The 18023-nt window shown below is 40.0% G+C and overlaps 2 protein-coding genes across 3 annotated transcripts in view; one reads left to right on the top strand and one right to left on the bottom strand.

The window, feature by feature from the left end:
* ppk29 (pickpocket 29) overlaps nt 1-18023 on the bottom strand; it is a 344359-nt gene that overhangs the window by 72719 nt on the left and 253617 nt on the right. The window lies entirely within an intron of this gene.
* LOC149268903 (uncharacterized) lies at nt 2847-9308 on the top strand. Its single transcript, XM_089469774.1, has 2 exons — nt 2847-4818; nt 8559-9308. The coding sequence occupies exons 1-2, from the start codon at nt 3883-3885 to the stop codon at nt 8601-8603; spliced, it is 981 nt and encodes a 326-aa protein (XP_089325900.1). The 5' UTR covers nt 2847-3882; the 3' UTR covers nt 8604-9308.

Below are 18023 nucleotides of genomic sequence, written 5' to 3'. Positions count from 1 at the left end.
TTTTAGATGGTGACAGATATTTGATAAAGTCGCTTAAACATAATCGAATGTATAAGTATTACTATGAAAATGTTCGAAAAATGCCAAATGGTTCATGTAGATTTTCTATCCCGAAATCCTTTGCCCACAGAAGTCAAAATTATAAGAAAAGTAGAAGTTCATGTTGATTTAGCAGAAATTACAGATAATTGGCTATTGGCGGAACAGCAAAGCGATTCGGATATAATGGAAATAATGAACCAATTAAATGTTGGGGAAACTCAAAATGATGTTTTAAAAACGTATGAAATTAGAGCTGGGTTGTTGTATCGCATTATTTAACGAAATGGCAAAACACGTTGTCTTCATGTGATTCCCAATGCCTTTAGATGGTCCGTAAATAGACAAGGTTTTTGAGCAATACTGGTTTAAAAATATGACGAAATATGTAAGGAAATTCGTAGAAAATTGTATAACGTGCAAATTGGCTTAACCTTCGTCCGGAAAAATACAAATGGATATGCATCCCATTCCTAAAGTTGAAATACCTTGGCATACTATACACATAGATATTAGCGGCAAGTTGAGTGACAAAAATGACGTAAAAGAATATGTCGTTGTTCAGGTAGATGCATTTACTAAGTTTCTCCATTTACATCACAAGTTAAACCTAGACACAAATAATTGCATTGAAGCCGTAAAGTCGACTGTAACACTTTTTGGAGCACCTTATCGTATTATTGCAGATCAGGGCAGAAGCTTTGCAAGTAGTGGCTTTAAAGATTTTTGCTCAAGTAATAAAATAGATTTGCATTTGATAACAACAAGCGCTAGTAGAGCTAATGGACAAGTGGAGCGCGTGATGAATACTATGAAAAGTATGTTGACAGCAGTAGAAACAAGTACACGATTATGGCAAGAAGCTTTAAAAGAAGTACCGTTAGCCATGAATTGCACAACCAATAGTGTAACCAACTTTAATCCATTAGAGTTATTAATTGGTAGGGCAGCAAGGCCTCTGGGCATGCTACCTATCGGTGGAGAAACGAAAATTGATCGTAGTGAAGCGAGAGTTCTAGCTAAGGAAAATATGGTCAGGAATGCCGAGTATGACAAAAATAGAGTAGATAAAAATAAAGCAAAAATTAAGAAATACAAAATTGGTGATTACGTTTTGATAAAAAGGGAAGAGCGGTATCAGACAAAACTGAATCCCAAATTTAAGGGACCATTTGTAGTTACTGAATTGCTAAAAGGTGACCGTTACATGTTGAAATCATTAACAAACAAGAGAAAATATAAGTATTCGCAAGAGTTTTTACGAGCATTGCCAGATAAGCAAATCGAAACAGAAATATTTGACGATATTGACCACGGTGGAAAAGACGCTGGTTAAGAGGTTACCTCTGCCACCTAGAAGGTGTGGAGGACATCCTACACAGGGGCTAGGTTCAGTTGTCAATGGTCACGCTGGTGAAGGCTGACATTGTTCATGGCGGACACTTAATCTAGTGAAAGATCATGGTATATGTGGTATATATCGTGGCAGAGTGGCGGCAGGAGCCTGGTCAACTGTGGTATGATAAAATGGAAAGCCAAATGATCGGGCTTGTGCAGAAGAATACGAGCTACTGAATTTGAGCGATATCCTGCCAAACTGACATTCGATGAAGAGCCAACTGGGCTAGTGGTTGCGGAAAAGTACGTTGTACTTTGAGAATGTAGATGAGATATCCCGTAACACTGTTTTTTGGTGGTGTAACATGGGCGTAAGATACAAGTGAAATCTAAATGGTTGAGTTTATTTGCATTAACCATCATTTGAAGACATTAAGAAATGTGTAATGAGATAAAGTAATGATTATGTGGGCAATGAACAGAAAGATTTATTAATTAATTAATAATTAATAATTATTATTAATGAGAGCAAATGTAAATGTTTAAATGGTGCGAATGTTATATTGGATGATGAATGTATGTAATCAAGTTAACTTATTTTGACTAAAAATGATATGAGTTTTTAACTGTGTACACGAGGACGTGTAATCGTCAGGAAGGCCGTGTTAGAGATTTATGTAATTAACATGAGAATTTAACATAACAGGAGTACGTTATGATAACAACATGAAAGTGAAATGTTGATGATGTAGCAATGTATTGGTGCACTGTTGCGTCAGTCAGTCTGACACAATGTTGCGATGCTTCTTTGCGATGTTGTAAAACTTCATAGTGACGAGACTGTGTTGCTACATAGACAATGCAAGATGCAAAGCAAATGACAAAAGAGGAATAACGGTTAGACAATGAGTTATCCGTCATGTTCGACGATGAGTTATCCGTCTAAGAGAGACGATGAGTTATCCGTCAGGTGCGACGAGGAGTATCTGTCTAAGAGAGACGATGTGGTAGCCGTCAGGTGCGACGAGGAGTATCTGTCTAAGAGAGACGATGTGGTAGCCGTCAGGTGTGACGATGAGTAATGCGTCTAAAAGAGACCATGTGGTATCCGTCAGGTGTGACGATGAGTAATGCGTCTAAGAGAGACCATGTGGTATCCGTCAGGTGTGACGATGAGTTATGCGTCTAAGAGAAACCATGTGGTATCCGTCAGGTGTGACGATGAGTTATGCGTCTAAGAGAGACCACGTGGTATCCGTCAGGTGTGACGATGTGTTATCCGCCTAACAGAGGCGATGTGCTATCCGTCAGGTAAGACGATGAGCTTGAAATAACAGCGAAAATTATATAATGGTGGAAGACCAATGATTGGTATGAATAAGGTATGATAGAAAGAATTGTTGTATCCGTCTTGGCAGGACGAAGTTCGTAGGATCGAGAATCACAGAAGATTAATGTTAATGATAATATTGATAGATACCGTGTTCGGCGCAGCAGCTAATAATTGCTATTAATAGTTAAATAAGCTTCTCTTAAGTTAATCTCTTGCCTTTGTCATTCTCATTCGCTGTTAGCGCACTCTTGCACATAACAAAGCATAACACACATACATATGTAAATCTCATCCGCTCTGTTAATTGCATACTCCTCTTTATTTATATTCTTTTAAACTCTGTACAAAAATAGTCTTCATTCGCGCAACACCTACAAATTTGTCACCCTCGCATCGAACTAACTTTGCCTAAACAGTGTCCACAGACTCGGCATTAAATTAATAAATAATAAGCTAAATTATATCGTTTTGGTTTTTATTCTTTTGCCTTCGTAAATGATTGGAGCCAGAGTTGTCGAAAAAGTTCGGCAGCTTCAAACATTTTGGTGACCCCGACGTGATCCTAATACACTCTGTGGTGCTCGCTTAGCGCGCTATAAGTTATTACACCATCTTGGCGTCGCTCATCAGTGAAATTTACAAAACATTTGTGCAAGATAGTGCATTCAAATTATCAATTTCATTGTGACACAACCTTGTAAAACATTTAACATTTCGTTCGAACTGCATATATGTATGTGTATGCAATTGTCTTGAGTTTTTTTGCATCCTCTTTTAATTGCCGTTTCGTTCGTCGCGGTTGGCGCCTTCTCAGCTGCATCTGCATAGAAAGCGCGCAAACCTAAAAAGCTGTGTCAATCGTAGAAGACACACACACACACATACATAAATCAAAACTCAGATAATCTGCATGCAGTGGCTTTGCATTCTGATTATCTTTATCATTTTTTCTTTCGTCCGTGGATCATCGCGTTTAGCGCCTTTTATGTAGCGTCTGCACAGCTATTCCGAAAATAGTTGTCTCGATCACACACGTACATATGCATATAAAATGTGGAGATACATTATATGTGCATAAGTGGAACTCTTAGCTTGTACATTAGCGTTACAATTGCAAGTGCTTTTGCAAAAGTGAACATAATTGACTACATTTGCGACTAAAATTTAAAAAAATGAATAATTTAGAATCGAGTGCTGATCAAGTGCCTGCATCTCAGGTCACTTATCTAAAGCGTAAAACGAAAGCGCTGTTCGATAGACTCGAAAGTCTATATGCCGAATCAGACGCGGACAAATTAAGCCATATGGATTCGTGTGATTTACGTGTACTTTTGGACTCGATCACCAAATTAGAGTCAAATTTCGATGCGGTTCACACGAACTTAGAAGAATCAGATTTTGAGTCCATATCCAGTGATTTACCTGCGAAATTTGAATCAATTCTACTGAAGTTTAAGGCCCTGCTTCAACGTGAACTGGGAAGTCGGCCAAATCAACAGTTTTCTTCGACACTTAATACAAGCTTTACAAATGCTCATCCAGTGCTCATTATGTCAAATCGGTCGCGTTTGCCGCAGTTGGAATTGCCAAAATTTAGTGGAATCTATACTGAGTGGGAAAATGCTGACTCTGATCTCAGCCCTATTGAGAAGCTCCAACATCTTCGGTCCTGCTTAAGTGGTGCTGCGCTGCATACCATCGGCTCATTGGAAATAAATAGGGCTAACTATAGCGTCGCTCTGGATATTCTTCAGCGTCGATTTGATAATAAACGTTTTATTTTACAGGCACACATCAGAGCGATATTTGGGCTTGAGAAGGCAGATTCATCTGTGGGCAGACTGAGGCAGTTGGCGGATAAGGTTACATCTCACATTCGTGCTATGGATTCTCTTGCATCGAGGGAAGAAGTCGCTGATTGTATCATCGTGCAAACAGTGTTGCAGAAATTGGACAAATGCACTCAGGCCAAATGGGAGGAACGATCATCAGCAAATGAGTTACCGTCGTGGGCCAAGTTGTCAACGTTCTTGCAAGAGCGGTGTCGAATGCTTGAAAATGTGGATCAAGTTTTGCAGGATGGTCAGGTTGGCAAGTCAGGGAAGATCGTGAGTACACATTTAAGAAAATCATTTCTTGCTTCCAAAACTCCCAGTCGTTGTGTCTTTTGCGAAGACACGAGCCACATGATATTTCAATGTAAGCGTTTTGAGCAATTGCCACCCATTGCACGACATAAGGAGGCCAAGAGACTCGCTCTGTGCCTAAACTGCCTAAGAAAGGGGCATCAGCTTAAAGATTGCAAATCTAGTACCTGCCGCACTTGTCAATCGAAGCACCATACCTTATTGCATTACAATCAATCTTCAGTAGATACATCCAACACTGTCCAACAAACAAATGCAATACATTCCTCTGCTATGGTTTCAATGTCACCTTCTTTGCCTCAAGCTCATCTGTCGCCTCATTCGTCTGATGTTGTGCTTCTAGCCACTGCTATAATCCTTGTTAAGAATCGAGCTGGAACATTCGTTCCGTGTCGTGTACTCTTAGATTCAGGATCTCAACTTCACTTTGTTACCACGCAATTCGCTAATCAGCTTCAGCTCCGAAAAAGAAAGTCGCTTACTGCAGTTTCTGGCATTGGAGATGCTAGCTTCTCAACTGAAGGATACTCAGTCGATCTCGTTCTGAAATCGCGGATTTAAGATTACTCAACTACCATCAGCGCAATCATCGCCAAGACGATTACTGATAATCAGCCTGGAATTTCAATGTCTACTAATAGTTGGAACATACCCTCTAATATAAAGTTAGCTGATCCCTCATTGTATAAGTCACAGCGGATTGATCTTCTCATCGGAGCTGGTCTTTTCTTTGAGCTGTTGTGTATTGGGCAAATTATGTTGGCACCTGGGTTGCCAGTTTTGCAGAAAACTCAACTCGGCTGGATCATATCAGGTGGCGGGCAATCGGCCCCCAAACTCTCATCGTTCATCGTAACTCAAAGAGCTTCCGATGATACCAATCTCAGCACTAGGCTTGATGATTTGGTTCGTCAATTTTGGGAAGTGGAGCACGTTTTCGAGCCTATCGCCAAGGTAACAACAGAGGAGCTCCACTGTCAGCAGCATTTCATCGCAACTCATCGTCGATTGTCTTCAGGGGAATACATAGTCTGCTTGCCAAAAAAGCAAGGCTTCGAATCTCTGGGTGACTCTTATGTGCAGGCCAAGCGTCGGCTCTTAAATTTGGAGCGTAAGTTTGCTCGAAATCATGCTATGAAGGAAAAATACTCTGCATTTATGAAATGTATTTATGAATATATTGATCTCGGCCATATGTCACCGGTGCCCAGCGCAGAGATTTCTAAATGCAAATACTTCTTGCCTCATCATTGTGTATACAAAGAAGAAAGTTCGACAACAAAGCTGAGAGTGGTATTCGACGGTTCGGCTGTTACCACATCTGGGCTTTCATTAAATGATATTCTTATGTCAGGACCGACCATACAAGCTACATTGTTTCACACACTCGTTCGTTTTCGCACATTTTCCATTGCACTTACAGGTGATATTAGTAAAATGTATAGGTGTGTGAAGGTTTCAGAGCCTGCTGCAATGCTTCAATGTATCTTATGGCGAAACTCATCAGACGACGACATTCTAGTCTTCAAATTGAATACCGTCACTTATGGGACCAAGCCCGCTTCTTTTTTGGCTATTCGTGCAATGCACCAATTAGCAATGGATGAGTCGTCATCATACCCCATAGGAGCTAAAACTGTTTTGCGAGATTTCTATGTTGACGATCTGATCTCAGGAGGCAATTCAGTTGAAGAAGTTCGCGACATAATGGAACAAACTAAAAATCTTCTTGAGCGAGGCAACTTCCAATTGAGAAAATGGTGCTCAAACTCAATCAACATTCTTCGCGGAGTTCCAGAAATAGAGCAGGAGAGTTTTCTCAAACTCGGCGATGGGACCGATGTGACAAAAACTCTTGGACTCATCTGGGAGCCTCGAAAGGATGTGTTGGAAAACACACAAAACGTTCAGTTCTGTCAACCATTGCGCGATGCTACGATCCGTTAGGTTTGATCGGACCAACATTAACTAGGGCAAAAATCATCTTGCAACGCATGTGGAGAGACAAGCTACAATGGGATGAGAGTCTACCACAATCATTGAAAACGATTTGGAGCGAATTTTGTAAGGACTTTCATCAAGTGAGCAATGCAACATTTCCTCGTTATGTACTCCAACTTAAAGCAAGAGTTGAATTACATGCCTTCTGCGATGCTAGCCTTCAGGCCTATTGCTCTTGTGTTTATGTTCGGTCATCGAAGAATAATGCTGTTAAAGTGCATCTACTCTGTTCCAAGGCTAGAGTCGCCCCACTAAAGACCCTCACTGTGCCTAAGCTTGAGTTATGCGCTGCATTTCTGCTTGCGAACTTGATAAGCGAGATAGAGAAACTGAACTTGTTCGAATGTGAGATGCATTGCTGGTCAGATTCAGCGGTGGTCTTGTCTTGGCTAAAGGAAGAGCCATCCAAATTCAATGTTTTTGTTGCTAACAAGGTTTGTGCCATACAGCAGCTCACAATCGGCATGGAGTGGCATTACGTGCCAACTGAGATGAATCCTGCAGATATGTTATCTAAAGGAGCAGCACCGTTAGAGCTCTTGCACTCGAAATTATGGATGCATGGACCTTCTTTTTTGCAAGAGGAAAAATGTTATTGGCCTAGGCACTGCTTGCCTGAAGCATGCTTGCCTGAAATGCGTCAAAGAGTCTTGCTGTCGGCAGAGCATGTGGACATCTCTTTGTCATTCAAGTACATAAATTCATTCGGAATAATGAAGCGAATCTTTGGTTATGTTCATAAATTCATCCGGAAAATAAAATCACCTGAGTTATCATCGGATGATCTGCGTCAAGGATCGTTCCTATTATGTCGTCTTGCTCAAAGAGCTCAGTTGCAACCGGAATACTCTGCCCTACAGAATGGAAGGAATATACACTCGTCAAGCGCCATTCTTTCGCTATTTCCGTTTATGGATGATTTTGGTCTACTAAGAGTTGGTGGTCGTTTGGGGCATTCTACTCTCGGCTTCGATGCGCGTCACCCAATTATTTTACCCAAAAACCATCCCTTAACCTTCGCTATAATATCCCATTTTCATCAAATGCATCACCACGCCGGACCGCAGGCTTTGCTTGCAGCTATTCGATTGCAGTTTTGGCCCATAGGCGGCATGAAAACTGTTGCCCTCGCCTAGTTGAGCATATAATGGCAGACTTGCCTAAGAAGCGTGCACAGTGCTCACCGGCATTCACAATCACTGGAGTTGACTATTGTGGACCTTTTTATTACAAGCCCGATGGACGAAATAGAGCATCAGTAAAATGCTACATCTGCGTGTTCGTTTGTTTCACAACTAAGGCTGTATGGCTGGAGCTTGCAAAGGATCTGTCGACAGCTGCCTTTTTGGGCGCCCTCAAGCGTTTCGTTAGTACGCACGGCATTCCAACATGCATCTGGTCAGACAACGCAACCAACTTTGTGGGTGCACGGAACGAGTTGGCGGATCTGAGACGTTTATTTTTGAGCCAGGAACATCGTACTGAAGTTCACAACTACTGCATCAACAACAGCTTCGATTGGAAATTCATACCTCCTCGTTCGTCACATTTTGGCGGTCTTTGGGAGGCAGCAGGGAAGACAGCTAAAAGGCACCTATATCGGTCTATGGGATCGGCACTTCTTGGTTTCGATGAACTGCGCACATTGGTGTTCCAAATTTAGGCTATAATCAATTCTCGTCCTCTTGTTCCAATTTCAGAAAACCCTGATGATCTTGGAGTTCTCACTCCAGGGCATTTCCTGATTGGTCGACCACTTATCGACTTCCCCGAACCAGATCTATCTCGGATTAACTGCACTCGCCTCGATCGCTGGCAGCGTATGACATACATACAGCAGTTGTTTTGGAAGCGCTGGAGTGAGGAATACCTCACAATTCTGCAACAGCGTGGAAAATGGCGGACCCCACGGCCTTCTATCAAGGTCAACGATGTCGTCTGTGTAAAAGACGAAAACCTGCCACCTTTGAAGTGGCCATTAGCCCGGGTCGTTGAGATCATTGCTGGAGCCGATGGAGACGTGAAAGTCGCTGTTCTGCGTACACCCACTGGAACTACACGTCGAGCTGTCAATAAGCTGTGCGTCCTTCCGGTTGATGATCCTGTTAAAAGTCATGGTATTTTAACGGTGGGGAGGATGTTCGGCGCAGCAGCTAATATTTGCTGTTAACAGTTAAATAAGCTTCTCTTAAGTTAATCTCTTGCCTTTGTCATTCTCATTCGCTGTTAGCGCACTCTTGCACATAACAAAGCATAACACACATACATATGTAAATCTCATCCGCTCTGTTAATTGCATATTCCTCTTTATTTATATTCTTTTAAACTCTGTACAAAAATAGTCTTCATTCGCGCAACACCTACAAATTTGTCACCCTCGCATCGAAATAACTTTGCCTAAACAGTGTCCACAGACTCGGCATTAAATTAATAAATAATAAGCTAAATTATATCGTTTTGGTTTTTATTTTTTTGATTGGAAATGATTGGAGCCAGAGTTGTCGAAAAAGCTCGGCAGCTTCAAACATACCGAAATCTAAGAAAATGCGAATGTAAAATCGAACTGTAATAACTATTGCAGCAGGCTACTAGCCTATGTATACTGTAGCTGGTTACTAGCCTATGTTATATTAGATCACTGACCAGAGAACACATAGACTAGACATGTAGAACAAATTTTTCTACAGCAGAAAATGTTAAGTTGGTCGACCACTTTACTTCGTATTTGCTCGGCTCGGTCGCTGGAGGTTCGAGCAGTGAAAATATTGGACGACAAAAACAGTGCGTTGTGAGCGCTCAGACGAAATGGTCGTGATTATGTATGAAGCACATCTATGTGCCATTTGTCCTACTCTCTCTCTCTCTCAGTTCCTCTCTCTCGCTCTCTATGGTCGCTGAAATCATCACTCTCAGCGGCGCACAAAAATTGAAATTTTTGTTCGCGACGATCCCAGCTTTTTCCTTTTGAACGAAGGGTATACCTAAATCATAAAAGCGTTTGTAAGGCTCATACAAACAAAATGTAGCGTTTCGATGGATATTCGTGGGAAGGGTATGAAAGCGTTGATACGCATAAAGAATATGAATTCGCGACGGGCAATCACACACACACTTGCAGTCTCTGGAAACATGTGTGAGCATTTGTGGCCTGCGTGTGTAACTCTTGCTGCCTGAGCAAATTGTAATGCCCAAAATTTACCGTTGATTGGCCTTTGAGGGAGCACATACATTTGCATACATATGTGTATGTATGTATGAGATGGGATAATAATTGTCTGGCGATTCAGTAGTTTGTCAATTTTGTATTGTTTGAATTGTAGAGTGACTGCCAAATGAGCCTTTATGACTTAATCAGTAATTTTGGCAGTAAAGATCATTGTGCCACTGGTTGGTTGGTGTTACGGATATCCACTTCACGCAAATGTATATGTAGATATTTACGTACATTTATATACTAATTTATCTAATCATATATATATACATATATATAATTATAATTAAATATTTTATTCAAATTTCAACCGAAAAAATTTTTATCGGGGTACACTTACATATATGTTTTTTAAATGCTTTACAATATATTGGCTAGTGGACTATAAAAACTTGAAATGAAATACGCATGTCGAAATTACTGATTAAGTCATAAAGGCAGCGTTTGCAAAAACTACTCTATAGCAGCAATAGCAATAAAAATTGTGCTATGCTCTCGCTACCGCTCTCATTTTTGACGAGAGCCGTAGCAGAGTTGTAGCCTAACAATAAAAAGTTTGTGCTCTGCTATGCTCTCAGTTTCGTCTCGTCAAAAACTACAGCAGTAGCGAGTAGCACAAAAACAACTGATGTGCTACGCTCTGCCGTAGCGGTAGCTGAAAACAGATAGCGAAAGCGATAGCTGAAAACAGCGAACGAGATGAAATCATAGCGAGATGAAAACGGAGCGAGATGAAAACAGAGCGAGATGAAAACAGAGCGAGATGAGAGTAAAACAAATGTGCGAGAGCGATATGAACAGGGCTGTCATTTTAGATTTTTTGCCGTCAGATCTGGCAAATGGGAGCGATTTGAGCAGCCGCATTTTGTTTTGTGTTTATTTTTACTTCAATTTTTGATTGATGTCAAATTAACGTAGGGATAAATTGTGTAGTTACAGAAATCAAATAATAAAAAACATTTTTTCAGTTACTAAATTAGAAATTATACTCAAAATCTTTATTTATATTCATTTTCAAATTAAGACATTAAAAAAAAAAAATTAAAAATTAAAAAAAAAAAACCTATTTCAGTAAAGAAATTAGAAACTAAAGTAAATAAACTTATACTAATCTTCATTTTCAAATAAACTTAAATTCTCTATAGCACTATCTAAATGATTCGAATTAAGCCTAACTAAAAGTATGTTCTCCAAAGTCTCATGACTTAATCGATTTCGATTATCGGACAGCACCAGTTTCAACGAGGAAAACGCTCTCTCTATTGTAACCTGCAATTGTAAAGAAATGTATATATTGTTTTTAGCTTTGTATTTTTGTATTTATTAAAACCGAAATACTTACTTGAGTTGGCGGTATAGCAAAACATACTTTGCTTAGGGCGTAAAGTTCGGGATCGGTTGACTTTTTGTATTTCCAGAAACATAAAACATCTGTATTCGCCTTCATCACTGGTAACTTTAGTGTTTCAATCTTTGCATGGACATTAGTTGACTCATTTGGAACAACCATACTGGCACTTAAAAAATCGTCTGACAGCTCGAAATTATTGTCTTTGGTGTGTCCAGCGTCTGTATCCAATGAATTATTTGAGTATGTCATACTGGGATTGGAACCGAAAATTTTAATTTTTTCCCACAATGTCTTTAAAAAATCGATTGCTCTTTCTTTTTGGGAATTATCTATAATATTATGGAATCTGGGGTCCAAATAAAGGCAAGCGTCGAAGCCCACGTTTGACACTAATGTTTTGGTTCGTGCTTCCATACTTTGAAGAAGATTGCTTGCAATTATAGAAATTAGTGAATCATTATTTGAAGAGTTTTTCGATAAAATCTGATTAGTGGCTAGTTTGCAAGTTAGCCAAACAGCATAAAAATTTCCATAATGCAACTGCTCTGCTTGGAACTGAACTATTGCCTTTTGTAGTGGAGCCATACTAGTGATATATGACTCCATAAAATCCCATAAAGCGTCATTTGCTTCAAAATTTTCTTCTTCTGTCTGATTTTCCACAGATTCGATTATATCCAATATACTTTTTGCGTTGTGAAGTTTTTCAACCATGTTGAAGGTTGATCCCCATCTTGTAGCACAATCCAATTGAGGTAATTTAAAATTTTTAAGTTCAAATAAATCACGGTAGCCGTTTGAAGACTTTCGGATGTATTTTGTAAGGTTGCGGCATTGAAATAAACACTTCTTTATAACTGCGTGTTTGGTAACATCAAGTGCACAAAGCTGTGCAGTGTGGGCTGCACATCGGCATATTTGTATATCAGTCACAAACATGTTTTCATTTTTTTCAAAATTATGAATTTGTCTTATGTACTCAATATTCTTTTGCTCAATAAAAGTTTCGTCCAAATCTTCATCGCTTGTGTACATTTGTGACAAAATTTTTGAAGTCTTTAACATATTGGCCCCATTATCCGATGTTATTGATACGATTTGGCCCAGAGATATTTCGTACTTTTCTAAAACAGAAATAATTTCCTTAGCTAGATTTTTAGATTTGCTGGAGTCAGCTCCTTTAAGTTCCACCATGCCAAGAATTTGCGATTGTATTTCATTCTTGCTTATAAATTGTGCACTGATGCCAAAAATATTTCGCTCAAGCCGCGTTGCATTATCAATTTTTAAAGATAATAGGCGATTTTTACTCTCTTCTTTTATTTCGCGTCGAACATTCGCTGCAGCGTGTTTAAGAACAGACTTGCATTTGCTTCCATTCAATTTAAAATTTATTCCATGTTTTGCTTCAAGCCCTTGACATATGGGGTCAATTATATTGCGCATATTAATTGAATTAAGCACATGGAATGGCACGCTTTCTTCAGTTACAAGGCCAATATATGACCGAATTAATGTTTTTCTGTTAATTTTCACTTTTACTAGTTGATGTTTTAAATTTTTAGAAGTGGCAACAGAATCACTAATCTCACTTCCTTTATCATCGATTTGTATTTCGTGCAACAATAAATGCTTTTTTAAATTAAAAACACGATCTTTTTTTAAAAGTCTTTCGCATTTTTTGCATTTAACGTAATCGTCATCACTTGCATCGAAATATTTATTAATATTAAAATTCCTTTTTTGCGGTGGCATGTTTGCACATTGAATTAAAACTTCAAAGTGCCAAATTTTCTCTCTACCACAAAGCAAAATGAAAAAGTGTCAAATTTTCTCTCTACCACAAAGCAAAATGAAAAAAGTAACGGTGCATTTCGAAAACCGACCAAAAATTGCAGTAAAAGCAAACAAAAAAAATCTGCTGTTTGTCCTACTCTCATCTCGCTCTGTTTTCATATCGCTCTGTTTTCCTCTCGCTCTGTTTTCATCTGTCTTTATTTGAAAATGAATATAAATAAAGATTTTGAGTATAATTTCTAATTTAGTAACTGAAAAAATGTTTTTTATTATTTGATTTCTGTAACTACACAATTTATCCCTACGTTAATTTGACATCAATCAAAAATTGAAGTAAAAATAAACACAAAACAAAATGCGGCTGCTCAAATCGCTCCCATTTGCCAGATCTGACGGCAAAAAATCTAAAATGACAGCCCTGCTCATATCGCTCTCGCACATTTGTTTTACTCTCATCTCGCTCTGTTTTCATCTCGCTCTGTTTTCATCTCGCTCCGTTTTCATCTCGCTATGATTTCATCTCGTTCGCTGTTTTCAGCTATCGCTTTCGCTATCTGTTTTCAGCTACCGCTACGGCAGAGCGTAGCACATCAGTTGTTTTTGTGCTACTCGCTACTGCTGTAGTTTTTGACGAGACGAAACTGAGAGCATAGCAGAGCACAAACTTTTTATTGTTAGGCTACAACTCTGCTACGGCTCTCGTCAAAAATGAGAGCGGTAGCGAGAGCATAGCACAATTTTTATTGCTATTGCTGCTATAGAGTAGTTTTTGCAAACGCTGCCTTTATGACTTAATCAGTAATTTCGACATGCGTATTTCATTTCAAGTTTTTATAGTCCACTAGCCAATATATTGTAAAGCATTTAAAAAACATATATGTAAGTGTACCCCGATAAAATTTTTTCGGTTGAAATTTGAATAAAATATTTAATTATAATTATATATATGTATATATATATGATTAGATAAATTAGTATATAAATGTACGTAAATATCTACATATACATTTGCGTGAAGTGGATATCCGTAACACCAACCAACCAGTGGCACAATGATCTTTACTGCCAAAATTACTGATTAAGTCATAAAGGCTCATTTGGCAGTCACTCTACAATTCAAACAATACAAAATTGACAAACTACTGAATCGCCAGACAATTATTATCCCATCTCATACATACATACACATATGTATGCAAATGTATGTGCTCCCTCAAAGGCCAATCAACGGTAAATTTTGGGCATTACAATTTGCTCAGGCAGCAAGAGTTACACACGCAGGCCACAAATGCTCACACATGTTTCCAGAGACTGCAAGTGTGTGTGTGATTGCCCGTCGCGAATTCATATTCTTTATGCGTATCAACGCTTTCATACCCTTCCCACGAATATCCATCGAAACGCTACATTTTGTTTGTATGAGCCTTACAAACGCTTTTATGATTTAGGTATACCCTTCGTTCAAAAGGAAAAAGCTGGGATCGTCGCGAACAAAAATTTCAATTTTTGTGCGCCGCTGAGAGTGATGATTTCAGCGACCATAGAGAGCGAGAGAGAGGAACTGAGAGAGAGAGAGAGTAGGACAAATGGCACATAGATGTGCTTCATACATAATCACGACCATTTCGTCTGAGCGCTCACAACGCACTGTTTTTGTCGTCCAATATTTTCACTGCTCGAACCTCCAGCGACCGAGCCGAGCAAATACGAAGTAAAGTGGTCGACCAACTTAACATTTTCTGCTGTAGAAAAATTTGTTCTACATGTCTAGTCTATGTGTTCTCTGGTCAGTGATTAGATTTAAGTTAACAGCATTATGGTTAACCATCGATAGATACACATCTATCGATAGTTAACCATATCGGTGGCTGAGGAGGCTGTCGATATGGAACATGCCAATTTGAGTAATAGAAAGAGGAGGATCGATACATTTTAAGCTGGAGTGTGAACAATATCAGACGTGTGTATATCAAGAAACTAAGAAATAAAGAAATTAAATAAAAGGCCTACTACAATCTCAGAAGTGGGATAAAGTACACTAATTTTTCAAGTTACATAAAATTAATTTAAGCATAGACGAAGTATCTGTGGTGCAGTTAAAGAATTGGCTAGCTGCATTGGGCTTGTCGACTCAAGGGTGCAAGACTGAACTTGTCGCTCGCCTCAATGGCGTGCCCTCAAATTTGCGCGGCAGCGCCCCCGAATTGGAACAGGAAGAGGAGGAGTCAGATCAAACTGGAGTATCGCAGACAGTGCAAATGCAACAGGAGGAAATAGACAGGAATGAAAATATTTTGCGAGAGCTAAGAGAGCAGATCGACGCAGCAAAGAAGCAGCTAAAAAATTTTCACACACGACAATTGGACAGAGACGGCAATAGCAAGCGTGCCGAAATTAGCGCAAATGGCGTCGATGCAGAAGTTGAATTCGAAGAACGCGCGACTGACGCGCGCCAAAAGGGCGCCGGTGAAAATTGTGTAATAAATACAACGCACAATGATGAAGTGATGTCAATGATGTTTAAACTAGCTAAAGAAATTATGGTGGAATTCACTGGGGAGGAGTCTATTAGCAACTGGATAGCGCAATTGAATAATGTATCTCAATTATATCAACTAACGGACATGCAAAAAAAGTTGCTATGCATGGCCAAATTAAAAGGGAAAGCCATGCAATGGAAGTTAACGAGTGCCCCTCGCACGTAGCAACCTAAGACTTTATATATCATTGGGTAAACAGTTGCGCGCATGGTGCTGACGCGGCGAATGCCTCAGTTCAGTGCCCTGATCGCAGCGGCCAGCGACGGTAACCTGATCCCTTGCGCATGTCGTAAGAGCAGCGTTATCGCTTATGCTGAAGTCGGCTCGCCGACTATGACGTTGTAGCTTATGCTGTGTCAGCTATAATGGGTAGCTTAAGCTTGACAATTGTATGTTTAGAATAGCCTCATTCCGACTCGCTTTGGAGCGGAAAATCAGTTCTGTTTGAGAATCCAAAGCTAACGCCAGCTTTCAATAAATATCAATCCGAATAAACTATTTGTATTTCAATTATGTCGGAGACATTGTATCAGCTGAGCCAAGGAACATAGAGCCCTTATCGAGTTAGAAGTACCGATGACGCCTCATATCAGCCACCTAGCAGCATAAAGCATCGTGGGACTGACTATCATCTCAACAACTCATCGTTGGACAGACTCATCAAATTAATTGGCGCCCAACAGCGGATGAAACCCGCGACCCCAAAACCAACAGTAGTTAGGATAAGCCCTGCAAATAACATGTAAGTGGTTTATTCAGCTAAACGATTTTAAGTGATAATAAAAATATAAATAAAAGTGAAAGGAATTGAGCTAAGCAAGTTGTTGAAATCATCTCGAAAAATCCCAGCTTATCACATTCTACCCATACCAATTAACAGCGGCCATAGGAAACTCTGTGAATAAAGTGTCAATTACATAGGTTAAGGGTACAAGCTGATGAGCTTCCCAGGACCCTATAGGGAAATTAAGAGAGAATATTTCAGCGACGAAGACTGGGACTCAAATTCAGAGGCCAGTTTAGAAAACACAGCAGATATGAACCCAGAACAGATTCAAACGCTCATAAGTCAGGCGTTGGCACAGCAGGAGGTTAGGTTGAGGGAAGAATTTGACGCTAGGCTAAATTCTGTAAACCAAAGGGTGAATAGCTTACGCCTTGAAGCACCTCAGGTTGAAGCATACCAAAGAATCTCGATCGACCCCGATGTGGGATGTAGTATATCCCTGGACTGTGTAAAATCTATTCCCGAGTTCAATGGTACGCAGGACGAATATGTCCACTGGAGACAGTCCGCCATAGATGCGTACGAGCTTTTCAGACCCTACATAGGCAGCAACGCTCACTACCAAGCAGTTAATATAATAAGAAACAGAATTAATGGTACTGCAAGAGCTTTGCTTTCTTCATACAACACAGTTCTAAATTTTGATGCTATAATAGCAAGATTAGACTGTACGTATGCTGATAGAACATCGCTTAGAATCCTACGTCAACAGCTAGAGATGGTCCGACAGGGCGACTCTACCTTAATGCAATATTATGACGAGGTCGAGCGCAAGCTAACTCTGGTCACGAACAAGGTAGTAATGACCCATGATCAGGAGAGAGCAGTAATGCTAAATGAGGAGGTTAGGAACGATGCGCTGCACTCATTCATCTCAGGCCTGAAGAAGACCTTGAGATCAGTCGTGTTCCCCGCGCAGCCGAAAGACCTGCCCTCTGCTCTGGCTTTGGCCAGAGAGGCAGAGGCTAGCATCGAGCGAAGCAATTTCGCAGCCACATATGCAAAAGCGTTGGAAGATAAAACCCACGCAACTGAGGGTAATAGAAATCAAAGACGCTCATATGAGAAGCAGATAAAAAATAACGATGCCGAACGTGGCCAAGAAAGAAACCCCCACTATACCAAAAAACAGGGCAAGCAACAGCAGCAGAAAAGCTATGCGAATAGTAGCAACAAAGTAGACCAGGGTCAACAACAACAAGAACCTATGGACGTCGATGCGTCAACAGCAAAATTTAGACAACAAACGCAATACAGTAAGGATCATGCCGAAAATTCGCAAGTAGAAAGTGCACGAGGCCAAAAAAGACCAAATCCATCTGAACGCGTGTCAGGCCAAAGGCGTCAGCGGGTGCACACTACTGTGCAACATAACCACGACAATGACGACCATAGCTATAATAAAACAGCCTCCAGAGAGGTTGCTGAGGTCGACGACGACTCCGATTCGGCGACAGGGGACGACTCGATTAATTTTTT

Source organism: Drosophila arizonae, chromosome 5 (genome assembly GCF_054131065.1).
Source record: "Drosophila arizonae isolate 15081-1271.41 chromosome 5, UAZ_ARI_1.0, whole genome shotgun sequence".
Lineage (NCBI taxonomy): Eukaryota > Metazoa > Arthropoda > Insecta > Diptera > Drosophilidae > Drosophila > Drosophila arizonae.
The sequence above is the reverse complement of the archived record's forward strand: the minus strand, read 5'-3'. Positions and strand labels throughout refer to the sequence as shown.